This window comes from Ranitomeya variabilis, chromosome 6 (assembly GCF_051348905.1).
Source record: "Ranitomeya variabilis isolate aRanVar5 chromosome 6, aRanVar5.hap1, whole genome shotgun sequence".
Classification (NCBI taxonomy): domain Eukaryota; kingdom Metazoa; phylum Chordata; class Amphibia; order Anura; family Dendrobatidae; genus Ranitomeya; species Ranitomeya variabilis.
The window spans coordinates 117,566,057-117,580,097 of NC_135237.1; the positions used below are offsets into that span (position 1 = coordinate 117,566,057).

Here is a 14,041-nt window from a genome sequence, read left to right on the forward strand (position 1 = left end):
AATGACTACATTTGGTTGTTAAAGAGGATTTATAGTATAGCACTTACTGGCAAAGCATTTAATTTCGATACAAGGTCTTCATAGGCACTGATCTCTCGAATATAATGTCCAATATCAATGAACATCTCAAACAAATCAGGTGGAAAAAACCTACAACAAATGCAAATTAGATGCAATAAAAGTAACCAAGCACCGTACTGTCACATAACTATGCATACATTCCTGGCTATGTATTCGTAAATGAGAAAATAAAGCAGTATCCAAAATTTGGTTATTATGTCCTCTCCCCTCTGTACCAGTCTGTCATTGTAAATTTGTTTCAGCATCATACTTATGGTGATACTAAAAATGTTTTACATTTCTTGATCAGTTACTGAAAAGCCAATGTGAAAGAATATGGCTACATCCTTTAGGCTATGTTCACATAGAAGTTGACCCTACGTTCATGGCTACGTCAGGGCTTCCATCCGAGTTCCCACACACAGGATTGGGGTGTATGTGGTGGTGGGGCCATTGACTGTAGTGATGCAGACGGAGTTAGTGTTTTCTGTCGTACATCCTTTTCGGCCATATATGCCTAATGAAGGCGGGCAACAAGATGTTGTAGACTAGGTGTCGATGCCCTCCTCAACTAGGCGTATAGCGCCAGTATAGTGCCAAAGATGATGTATAACAGAGCACACTGTAACTCCATCTAACTCATTATAGTCAAAGACCCTAGCAGCATGTAAGCCCAAATCCCATATTGTGGGGATTCAGACATAAGAATAAATGGAGCCACCGAATGTAGGGTCAAAGCAATGTGAACCCTGCCTTATATCACACTTTCAATTTGTACAAAATTATTAAGGCTCACTTCCATATAATACAAGGTAAATATTCAATAAAATATTATACCAGTCACAAAATTCAGGATGTGCACTAACTAACTTTAGGCACTGCTTCTGCTGTACTATACATGAGCATTTATACAGAATTCTGCCAGCTGAAAGAGTCTTCAAAACCAGTAGGTATATTGCTGATAATGATAGCTAGATTCCCTGCAATTGATCCACTAATTGATTTCAAAATTGGGCTCTGAAACTCCTTTTGTAGCCCCTTCTTGACTGGAATGCTTGACTACTGCTCTATTCATTTTCTATGGGACGGCTGGAGAAAGCCAAGTGCTGTATTCAACTTTTTCCAGCAGTCTCAATGACAATGAATGGAAGGAGGCATGCGCACCTCCACTCCATTCAAGACATAGCTGGATATCCCCATTCTCAGAGTTCCAGAGCCCTAAGTTCAGGAATGTTGGGGATAAATTATGAATTTGGGAATAACCCTACAACTATCATGCTTTTTTAGATGAGTATAATTCTACTACAGAATTATTGATACAAAATTTTCAACTAATTAATCAAATATTAAAGGGGTTGTTCACTATTAGGACAACCCCTTCTTGATCAAACTGTTTGGCACTTCCTTTTGAGAAAGCGAAACTCGAGTCGGGACGGAGAGGGGCGTTCCATCTCCATACACCATGGCTAAGTTGCGGATCATATTACTGATCTGTGGCTATGAGTGACATTATTACATACAAAGAAGAGAGCACAGATGAGAGAAGTCAGCACATGGGGTATGAAAGAGTGGATAGGTGGGTGAGCACATAGGGGGAGAGCTTCTCAACGCTGCAAAGCCTGCCCCATTGTGACATTACCACACACCCGATGCGATAGCATCAGGCCTCCATCTAGTGTTCACATATTATTGAAGTAATCCTTATTACCTTTGTTGTGTTGTATTCACAGTATGCATACTGTACCTTTTGAACAGATCTCGATTTCTTTCCATGCTAAAGAGAAATCTTAATGCTCTGAACGCATAACACTGTGTAAACAAAAAGAAAAAAAAGACAGAGGAAATAAAATATTTATGCCCATCCACAAACACTATCACCCAGCAGGATCTTTCAGGATATTTCATTACTACCTAGTATGGCATTTATTTTGCGTACTCTATGATCTTAGGCCATCTGGCGGTACATCCTCAGTGTGGAGATCTGCTGCCAGATGGTATTACAACTATCATATTTAGTCAAATTGAATTACATGTTAAATATTTTGAAATGTTTATGGCAGTGATCATTTTAATGTATACAACAATTCTATGCTTGTTCTCATATGTGAGACTATCAATAAAGGGCTAATGCAGGTTTTTCTAAATTCTAAATCTAAAAGTCACAGAAAACACTCTGGGGTAAGCTATAGGTAGAAAGGTAGAAATAAAACTTAAACATTTAACTAGAATTCATTTGTAAAAAGAAACATACACTGATCTCCAATACAATTCTCACAAAAAGCAAACACCATAAATAGAATTAGAACAAATAGTAGTGCACTTTACTATATAAAGATCAAACACACGAACCAGTAATATCCAAACCTAAATGACACACAAATATCACTAACGAGTCAGTTACTAGTCTATTTTGATCAATAAACAAAAAAGCAATGGGAATTTGAAAAAGAAAAATCTAAACCAAATTATTATTTGTTATGGCCAACTTTTGACTTTAAACAGTGTGAATTCTTCTAGGTACACCTGGACAAAGTCATGGATTTTTTTTTAGAATTCTAGTCCTTCATAAAGTCCTATAGTACATACAGTTCTAGTAACCAATTATACTAGTGATTATGATCATTAATTTATGAAACACAGTAATTAACGGAAGCAGAAACAGCTGTGTGGGATAAAAACTGAGTGAGGAACAGTCAAACTCTGCTGTAAAGGTGAGCTAGTGGAAGACTCAAGGTTCATATCACAGGTCATACACTGAGGCAAGACGAAGCACAGCAATGAGATACAATGTAGTTATACTGCATCAGCAAGGTCTCTCTCAGGCAAAGCATTTGAAGATGTCCAGCAGTGCCATCAGCTTAGAACTCACAGCAACCAGTGGCATCCAACTAAACCCATCTACTGTTCAGAGAAATTTGGCCAAAAGTGGTCTTCATAGAATAAATGTGGTCAAATAGCTATACATTCTACATGGAAACAACATGCAGAAACTCAACAATGCACAAAACATAGGATCTGGGGTGCAGAAAATGGCAGCAGATGTCACGGTCCCCCCCCCCCAGTGTGTCTGGGATGCCATTACAGCTGAAGCTGTCAGTACTTTGATTGACAGCTCAGTCATCCAGTCTTGTGCAGGGGCGTGCTGAGCTGTCAGTGTGTTGATTGACAGCTCGGCCGTCCAATCTGAGAGTGGGAGGCTCTGGCTGTCTCCAGGTGTACATTGTCCCAGTTGATAAGCTATCCTGGTATTCTGACCTCAAAACGTTACCTGACTATGCCTTTGTCTCTTCTTTCTGCTTATAATGTAAAGGCTAGGTTATGACTCCTGGCTTCTGACCTTGGAGTCCTTAACTACCCTGACTCTCAGCTTGGCCGTGAAAAGTGATGCAGTGTCACACCAGGTGCTCTATACTGATAAGTCAAAATTTGAAATATTTGGCTGTAACAACGGGCAGTTTGTCTGCCAAAGGACTAAAAAGTGGTACAATAATGTGTGTCTGTGACAATAGAGTAGCATGGTGAAGGTTACTTGAGAGTTTGAAGCTGTATTTCAGCAAATGGAGTAGGGGAATTGGTCAGATTTAATTGTGTCCTCAGTGCTAAGAAATAAAGTCAGATACTTATCTATTATGCAATACCTTCACAGTCATCTGATTGGCTCCAAAGTATTCTGTAGAATGACAATGACCTCCAACATACAGCCAATGTCATTACAGCTATCTTTAGTGTAATGACATCTGTGGGAATCTTTTCTACTAAATAGACTGGATAAGATACAGTGGTAAACCAGACGGATTATTATGACTTCCACAGAGCCCTAATATCAACATCATCGAGTCTTTCGGTGTGACGCTGAGTCACTTCTCATGGCCAAGCCATGAGATGGGATAGTCGAGGAGTCTGAGGTCAAAAGCCAGGAAGGTAAGTCGTAAACAGAAGAAAGAGATAGAGGATAGCAGATCTGAGCAAAAGGGGTTAAACAGATGGATGGTCAGAATGAGGTCAAAGGTCAGGCAACTTCCAATCCACAAATAGAATGCAAGGCACGGAGAGACAAACCACACAGTAGCTGAATGTGTGTCTGGCAGAGGTCTGGGAGTAACAGCCCAGATAAGTAGCCTGGCAATCACCTGGCACAATGAACACCTGGAGACAGCGAGAGTCTACCTGTCTCAGATTGGACAGTCGAGCTGTGAATCAACACACTGACAGCTCAGCAAGCCTCTACACTAGACTGGACAACTGAGCTGTCAGTAACAGCATCCCAGACACACTGAGGGGTGACACCATCACATTCTGGGATTACATGAAGAAACAGAAGGATTTGAACAAGTTTATGGCCAATTCAGATGTGTGCTTAGTTCTCCAAGATGTTTGGAACAACATTCCTGCTGAGTTCCTTTAAAACTTTGTGCAAGTGTACCTAGAAATTTGATATTTTAATGATGTTTTGAAGGGAATGGGTGGGAACATCAAACATTGATTTGATTCTCTTTTGTTCACTTTCCATTATGTTAATTGATTAAAATAAACTATTAACACTTCTATACTTGTAATCATTCTTACTTTGCAGCATTTTTTACCATCTGCTACAACTTTTGCACAGTACTATACATTACATATAAGACAGCCCTGTAGATTGTCTTTTCTTCATTGCAGCTTCCACCTATACTTTTGATTCGTAAAATCAGAATTTTTGCGTTTTTAGAACAAAATTTTGTCTGGGATATGATTATTGTGTGAATTTCTAATTTTAAAAAGGCAATGTATCTGGAGTGTCAGGTTATATATATATATATATATATATATATATATATATATATATAGTGGCATAGCGACTGGTCGTGTGATTAATGGACGGTATGTATCGCAGAGGTGGGGGGGGGCCCTGTGATGGAAGCCTTGGTATGTTTTGCTCAAGCAGATCTACTGCTGAGGGATTTGTTTAAGTTGGGAAGGCTTCCAGGTGATTGGAGAGATGGGTGGGTTCAGTCACCTACAAACCCACCCAAAGAGGCGTGTCTGAACACGTAAGATGGGTTTGTGTGTAAGGACCTGTGGTGATGTCACGCTCACCTGACTAGCCATGTGACAGGTACCTGGGTGTGGTTACACCTATGTAAAGAGGTGTGTGTAGCACATGGAGTGAGTGTGTGGGTGTGTCAGGGTGGACACACTTCCATGTGTCCTGGCTGGACACTGCAGAGTGGCCTGTGTGTTGGACAGTCCCAAGTGGGGACAGACATCCTGAACAGCACACACAGACCATTTAGGATGGAGAGCCTACGTGCTGGACATAGCACAGTCTGTGTGCCCACAGATCTGAGAGAGAGCGGAGCTCTACTATGGACATTGATGATTCATCTGTCTGATGTAAGACTGTTTACCTGTTGTTCCTGTTGCAATGTGGTTTATGGAGCAATAAACCCTGTGAACTTTTAAGGAAACATGTCTACTGAGTGTCATCCGCCGCACCTAAGCGAGTGTCCCCTAGACCCGTAGCAGGTGAAACGCTAAAATATATATATATATATATATATATATATATATATATATATATATATATATATATATTAGCTAGTGAACCCGTTCTAAGCCCGGGGGGAGAGCATTTTTATTGGTACACTTATACTGTGTGATCAATAAAATGGTGCCAGATCGTGGTATCAGCAGGCGCTGACTCGGGCGCCATGTTATAGTACATTATTTCAATAAGACAGCGCCGGAGTCAGCACGCGTGCATACTGCGATCTCTGATGCCACTATATTGAAGTAATGTACTACAATGTCAACATAGCAGTGCGCAAGCATTGGCAACAGAGATAATGGCGACATGCGTACTGCTATGTTAGCGTTGCAGTACGATTCTTCAATAAAATGGTGAAGCAGTCAACGCATGCACATCCTGCGATATCTGGTGCCATTTTGTTGAAGACACTGTGTCTGCGAATTTGCATACATAGTGTCTTCAATAAAAAGGGTGGTGGGCGGTGCCTGCGCAGTGTGGCGGCAGAGTCAGCACGTGCGCATACCGCACCACGGCGCCACACTGTGCAGGCACCACCCATCCCAACTCCGGGCAGAATGACGCATCCAATGTTATATCTAAGATACACAAAACACGTAAATATATTTCTAAAGGTGCTATTGACAAGAAATTCTGAAATTCTCACCAGATGTCTGTAATAACCCATCTAATCCATAAAGGCAAATAAATCAAACCATGGCTTCATAAATTAAGCAATGTGTAGTAACGAGGAATGTCACAGGGAAAAAGTATTGAACACGTTTACTGACATTAATTTAACCCCTTTACCCCCAAGGGTGGTTTGCACGTTAATGACCAGGTCAATTCTGACCATTGTTCCTTTATGAGGTTATAACTCTGGAACGCTTCAACGAATCCTGGTGATTCTGACACCGTTTTCTCGAGACATATTGTACTTCATGATAGTGGTAAAATTTCTTTGATATTACCTGCGTTTATTTGTGAAAAAAATGAAAATTTGGCGAAAATTTTGAAAATTTCGCAATTTTCCAACTATGAATTTTTATGCAATTAAATCACAGAGATATGTCACACAAAATACTTAATAGCTAACATTTCCCACATGTCTACTTTACATCAGCAGAATTTTGGGGAGTTATAAGGGTTAAAAGTTGGCCAGCAATTTCTCATTTTTACAAAGCCATTTTTTTTTAGGGACCACATCTCATTTGAAGTCATTTTGAGGGGTCTATATGATAGAAAATAATCAAGTGTGACACCATTCTAAAAACTGCACCCCTCAAGGTGCTCAAAACCACATTCAAGAAGTTTATTAACCCTTCAGGTTTTTCACAGGAATTTTTGGAATGTTTAAATAAAAATGAACATTTCACTTTTTGTCACAAAAAATTTACTTCAGCTCCAATTTGTTTTATTTTACCAAGGGTACCAGGAGAAAATGGACCGCAATAGTTGTTGTACAATTTGTCCTGAGTACGCCGATACCCCATATGTGGGGGTAAACCACTGTTTGGGCGCATGGGAGAGCTCGGAAGGGAAGGAGCGCCATTTGACTTTTAAATGCAAAATTGACTGGAATTGAGATGGGACGCCATGTTGCGTTTGGAGAGACACTGATGTGTCTAAACATTGAAACCACCCACAAGTGACACCATTTTGGAAAGTAGACCCCCTAAGGAACTTATCTAGATCTGTGGTGAGCACTTTGACCCATTAAGTGATTCACAGAAGTTTATAATGCAGAGCCGTAAAAATAAAAAATAATTTTTTTTCACAAAAATGATCTTTTCGCCCCAAATTTTTTATTTTCCCAAGGCTAAGAGAAAAAAATTGGACCCCAAAAGTTGTTGTACAATTTGTCCTGAGTACGCTGATTGTTGTAAAATTGGATTTTGGGCTCCCCCGGTGGCCACTGGTGGAATTGAACTGGTGTGCATCTTCCCCTCTGTTCACCTGTTTCCATCAGGATGTGGGAGTCGCTATTTAACCTTGCTCCTCTGTCACTTCCATGCCGGTCAACATTGTAATCAGAAGCCTTTCTGTGCATGTTCCTGCTGCTAGACAACTCCCAGCTAAGTTGGACTTTAGTCCTCGTTTGTTTTTGCATTTTGTTCCAGTTCACAGCTGTAGTTTCGTTTCTGTGTCTGGAAAGCTCTTGTGATCTGAAATTGCCACTCTGATGTTATGATTTAATACTAGAGTCTTAAAGTAATTTCAGGATGGTATTTTGATAGGGTTTTCAGCTGACCATGAAAGTGCCCTTTCTGTCTTCCTGCTATTTAGTAAGCGGACCTCAATTTTGCTAAACCTATTTTCATACTACGTTTGTCTTTTCATCTAAAATCACCGCCAATATATGTGGGGGCCTCTGTCTGCCTATCGGGGAAATTTCTCTAGAGGTGAGCCAGGACTATATTTTCCTCTGCCAGGATTAGTTAGTCCTCCGGCCGGCGCTGGGCGTCTAGGGATAAAAAACGTAGGCAACGCTACCCGGATACTGTTAGTTGTGCGGCAGGTTTAGTTCATGGTCAGTTTAGTTTCCATCCTTCCAAGAGCTAGTACTTATGTTTGCTTGGCTATGTTCTCTTGCCATTGAGAACCATAACAGTTTGACCAGCCCAAAAAGGGTTAAATTAATTGACAGAGAAAGGAGAGAAAAGAGAAGTCTGCTGAAGATTTTTTTTTTTTTTTTCCCTTCCCTTCAGTTCTGAGTGTGCTTGTAATTGAATCTCTTGCAAGTCTGCCTATATTGCAGCCTTTCTCTCTCTCTCTCTCCTTCTAATCCTGGAATGGCTCTGTGTTCACCTGTTTAAAATGGATATTCAGAGTTTAGCTGCAGGTTTGAATAATCTCACCACGAAAGTTCAAAATTTACAAGATTTTGTTGTTCATGTTCCTATATCTGAACCTAGAATTCCTTTGCCTGAATTTTTCTCGGGGAATAGATCTTGCTTTCAAAATTTCAAAAATAATTGCAAGTTGTTTTTGTCCCTGAAATCTCGCTCTGCTGGAGATCCTGCTCAGCAGGTCAGGATTGTGATTTCCTTGCTCCGGGGCGACCCTCAGGATTGGGCTTTTGCATTGGCTCCAGGGGATCCTGCGTTGCTCAATGTGGATGCGTTTTTTCTGGCCTTGGGGTTGCTTTATGAGGAACCTCAGTTAGAGCTTCAGGCGGAAAAGGCCTTGATGTCCCTATCTCAGGGGCGAGACGAAGCTGAAATATACTGCCAGAAATTCCGTAAATGGGCTGTGCTTACTCAGTGGAATGAGTGCGCCCTGGCGGCGAATTTCAGAGAGGGTCTCTCTGATGCCATTAAGGATGTTATGGTGGGGTTCCCTGTGCCTGCGGGTCTGAATGAGTCCATGACAATGGCTATCCAGATCGATAGGCGTCTGCGGGAGCGCAAACCTGTGCACCATTTGGCGGTGTCTACTGAGAAGACGCCAGAGAATATGCAATGTGATAGAATTCTGTCCAGAAGTGAACGGCAGAATTTAAGACGAAAAAATGGGTTGTGCTTCTATTGCGGTGATTCAACTCATGTTATATCAGCATGCTCTAAGCGTACTAAGAAGCTTGATAGGTCTGTTTCAATTGGCACTTTACAGTCTAAGTTTATTCTATCTGTAACCCTGATTTGTTCTTTATCATGTATTACCGCGGATGCCTATGTCGACTCTGGCGCCGCTTTGAGTCTTATGGATTGGTCCTTTGCCAAACGCTGTGGGTATGATTTGGAGCCTCTTGAAACTCCTATACCCCTGAAGGGGATTGACTCCACCCCATTGGCTAGTAATAAACCACAATACTGGACACAAGTAACTATGCGGATAAATCCGGATCATCAGGAGATTATTCGCTTTCTTGTGCTGTATAACCTACATGATGTGTTGGTGCTTGGATTGCCATGGCTGCAATCTCATAACCCAGTCCTTGACTGGAAAGCTATGTCTGTGTTAAGCTGGGGTTGTAAGGGGACGCATGGGGACGTACCTGTGGTTTCCATTTCATCATCTATTCCCTCTGAGATTCCTGAATTCTTGACTGAATATCGTGACGTTTTTGAAGAACCTAAGCTTGGTTCATTACCTCCGCACCGGGAGTGCGATTGTGCCATAGATTTGATTCCGGGTAGTAAATACCCTAAGGGTCGTTTATTTAATCTGTCTGTGCCTGAACATGCTGCTATGCGAGAATATATAAAGGAGTCCTTGGAAAAGGGACATATTCGTCCTTCGTCATCTCCCTTAGGAGCCGGTTTTTTCTTTGTGGCTAAGAAAGATGGCTCTTTGAGACCGTGTATTGATTATCGGCTTTTGAATAAAATCACGGTTAAATATCAATATCCGTTGCCACTGCTGACTGATTTGTTTGCTCGCATAGAGGAGGCCAAGTGGTTCTCTAAGATAGATCTCCGTGGGGCTGTGATAGAAATATATATATCATGTAGATCTCACTTGCATGTATACTCCTCTATAATCAAATATATACTTATATGCTCACAGCTAATATATACATTATAATAAATGGTTTAAAATGGCTGACACAAACTGAACTGATATAAGCCTGATATAACCCAGACAGATCATATGGGGTTTTCCACCCCTAAAAGCAGAAGAGGGTCAGATGTTTGGTGACTGCTGATCAAATGTCATCTTTGTCCTACAGACAGAGAACTCGAGTTTAGTTGCTTGATCAGCAGTCATATGAGCATTAATCACAATATTCCATATATGTTTAGATAACCAATGACAGAGGAGCTAGACAATATGGTAATTAACTAACCACTCCTTTCTATGTGAAAATATAAAACTATGTATGTACAATAAAATTCAGTATTGATGGAATGTTGTTCTGTCACAGTTGTGTACAGTCCATTCTTGATGAGCGCTCAAAATACTCAGTCTAATTGGGAGCGGCCACAGCACACACAGGGATATATTTATCCAACCCTAATATTTCCATAACATTAATGGCCCCCAACAGCGAGGCACGGATGAACGCACGGGATCCTTCTCACCGGAGATACGGAGGTTGTGGGCGTGGCCTGGACACAGGGACAGGAGACTGCGCAGCTCCATAAGTAAGGTAAGAAAATGTTATCATCTTACCTGAAAGTCCCCTGTGCCCAGTCCTCGTCTATGCTTCTTGCCGGTAAGATGTGGTCACAAATTCCCAGGTAGTGTAAAAAATCCGTAGCCACGAATCCACCCTGGGAGGTGTCTGCTGTGGACCGTGTATGTGTTTGTGTAAAATCCGAGAGAGGAAGGAAAAAGTGACTTTTGTTTATGGTGGCTGGGTAACAGACAGCAGGAGTTCAAATCGCTGAGTAAGCTATCACAGATTCCCGTGCAAGAGGAAAGGAACAGGTAGTTCCGGAGCAGGTGGCTCCAGAATCCAGGCATGGATGGTGATAGTTTTCAGGGGCTACCACAGATTCCCGTAGCCGGCGGCCAGTCAGGACGACCGGAGCGGAGGGTGGTAGAACCCGGCATATGCGTGCCAGTGCGATTGATAGTTGTCTGTTCCCAGCGCAGCCTGCATGTGTCACAGAATTTAAAAGGGCATCTCTCGGATTGTCTATCTGTCTGTTTGTGCCATGTACTATTGCCGCTTTAAGAAGCAGAAATAGTTCTCTTGTCCGAACTTCCTCTTTCTCCGTGCTGTTTAGCAGAGAGATATGCATTGTAAATCAAACTGTCACATTTTTTTTTTTTTTTCCGGACTGTTTTCAGCTGCAGTGCTGGGTATGTGTAGTTTTTTTTTGTGAAGAAGTGAAATTTAAGTTGTATCTATCATTTTTGATGTGACATAAATGTTTTCAGAAACGTGATTTTAGTGACATTTGATATTATTGCAATTTCATACGGAATAAAGAGGAAGTGTGTCTCTGACTGACAGCCGTTTTAATTTTTTTTTTTTTTTTTTTTACTCTCTTAAAGGGTCTTTTTTTTTTTGCGGCATTTTAAAGTTTTTAATTAAGTTTTCCTCAATCTTCAATCTCTTTACCTTTTTATTTTTTATTTATTTATTTTTGAAAAAAGTTTTTTTTTTTTACTCTTGTATCAAAGTTTTGAGTTTTTGGTTGTGAACTAAGTTTTTGACGGTTTTCTTATCATTTTGGGTTTTTCTTAGAGTTTTATATACTCATTTTTAGAAGTTTTTTTTTAGTACTGTTTTCTTTTTTCATTTTTGTGTGTTTTTTTCATTTTTTACTCTTGCCATGGGGAATAAAGTGGCCGAGCAACAGGAAAGTCTTTTTACTTCCTGATGAGAAAAGAGCCCCTAGATAGTGGCAGGACACGGAAGGTATTAAGTATGTGAAGATTTTGGAAGGTATAAAGTACGTGAAATTCATTAGAATGGCAGACTTCAAGCTGCAGAGTGGCATGACGTAGAAAGGAAAATAAGGGAAGTTAGCTGATGTTAGATTGCTGAATACTAATACATGGTATGAAGTGGCAGCAGAGCTTACATCGTTTAGGTGGAACAGAAAATTATGTGAGCAAACCAGGAAGTGATTTTTGTGGGTATAAGACAGGAGAATCTGAGTAGTCTGCTTTTAGCAGAATCCATGGTATAGGTAGTTATTTTTGCACAGTATGTGGTGCACCCCGTCTCTCCCTACAGGGAGAAGGCATCATTGCTCCACTCTATTGTTCTCATTCTGTTGTCAGTCTTTTCTCTCTGCATTCTTCTCTCTCTCTCTCTTTTCCTCTCCTCTTCCTCCACATATTTCTTCTCACCCTCCATCTTCTCCTCCCTTCTTCTCCACTTCACAACCACACCTATCTCCTCCTTCTTTTCCTTCTACACACCCATCTCTCCTCCCTCTTCTCCACACTCTCTCTCTCTCTCTCTCTCCCCTCCTACTATTCCTTTGTCTCACTCCTCGAACCCTCCCCCTTCTTCTTCCTCTTTTTCCCTCCTTGTTGCCGGCTGGGCCAACGCCCAATTCAAACAATATGGTGCGTACAGCACAAAGTGTCCCTGGCACAGTCCAGCCATTGCCAGTTGTGATATCGGGGAAAGAAGGTGAAAGCCCCCCCCACAGTGGGCAGCCCCAGACATATCAGGCAGCAGTCAGCTCAGCCCTGGGTGCAGAGGGGGGAGGAGTGATATCAGAACGAGCTCACTGACAGATCCTCCGTTACCTCATTTCACAGTCAACAATATTGTAACCCTTAAGGTTTTACATGAACTTTGATATCACTATGTATTGATAATGTACAGCTTCAGCACCGGTCAGAGCTGCCTACATCCACATTCACACCAACATGAAACTATGATCCTAATCCATCATAGCTTCAGCAAGGGGGGAGACATCCTCACACAAAAAAGCAACTTCTAAGTCCAAAATCAGCCAGTGTATGACCCCGGTACAAGCTATCACAACTATTCCTCTGATGAAGATGAAGAGGGAACATCATACATGCTGTCTAGTACTAGAAAAGAAACCCACAGGCACCAAGAATGCAAGGGCAGATAGAGGCACCACCATTACACTATGTGCACTGCACTTCAAGTCAGGTGACAATAGTCCAGACCCAGGGATGCCATTTTACCGAAGAAAGTAGCAGAAGCAGCAAACATATGCAGCCAGCTGGAATGATCTCTGGGCCATGAATGAAAATAGAAGCAGGTGATGCACTCTGGCCAATCATGAAGGAACAATTCAAACTTCCAGCAGAATCAGACATACACGCTTGGGAGTCAGGGCCACAGCTAATTGAACAGCTCAGAGAGTGGGCCAAAGGCAGATTGGCAGGACAAGCCATGACATGAGCCAAGATAAGACAGAGTCTGTAAAGAAGTTTCATTGCAGAGTAATGCAAGTATTCCAAGACTTGGGCTTCACCATTCATGACCAGATACACAGGCCTTTGTGCATGGACTGAGACAGCCAATCAGGAAACCACTGATAGTGGCTAGGCCTAGGAACAGGTCAATAGCAGTGGACTGACCCAGCAAAATGTTTTATGTGCGCCTAGGAGACTGTTCAATGCCAATTGTCACCAAAGCTGCCGTTATAGCACCACAAAAGAGCACAAAGAAGGAAAAGGGTGACATGCTGCTGAGAACACCAGAAGGGAAGCCAGAGGTGAAGACGCTACAAAGTGCCGATCGACACACCGGAAGAACCGCTGCAGACTCCAGAGAGGAGACACCGACCTCAATAAGGTTAGCAAAGGGGAGAAGCTATGTCGGAGCAGGGGGAAGAAGTGATGGCAGATGCAGCCACAGCCCCTGTAATGCCCCAAGACCTTGGGTTGGATGCAGCCGCCGGTCTCATGGCACCCCCGGGCCTCGCCACGAATGCACCTGCAGGCCCCGTCTTACCACCGCAGCATCAATCAGCAGGCCGGACCCCGCTGCCGCTGCAGTACCCATCAAGGGATTGAGTCACAACCAGGGGTGCAGAAGACAGCCCCTCTCATGGTGACCACTGACCTGGAAGCCCAACCACCCTA

The 14,041-nt window shown here is 42.1% G+C and overlaps 1 protein-coding gene across 5 annotated transcripts in view; it reads right to left on the reverse strand.

The window, feature by feature from the left end:
- NEK10 (NIMA related kinase 10) overlaps positions 1-14,041 on the reverse strand; it is a 407,343-nt gene that overhangs the window by 218,429 nt on the left and 174,873 nt on the right. For 3 of the 5 annotated variants that reach the window (XM_077268950.1, XM_077268945.1, XM_077268947.1), the window contains 2 exons: positions 1,769-1,869; positions 48-150 (listed from right to left, as the gene is read on the reverse strand). In XM_077268950.1, the coding sequence (XP_077125065.1) occupies positions 48-150; positions 1,769-1,869 (204 nt within the window). The remainder of the gene's footprint in view (positions 1-47; positions 151-1,768; positions 1,870-14,041) is intronic. The other 2 variants (XM_077268949.1, XM_077268946.1) reach the window with 1 other exon arrangement.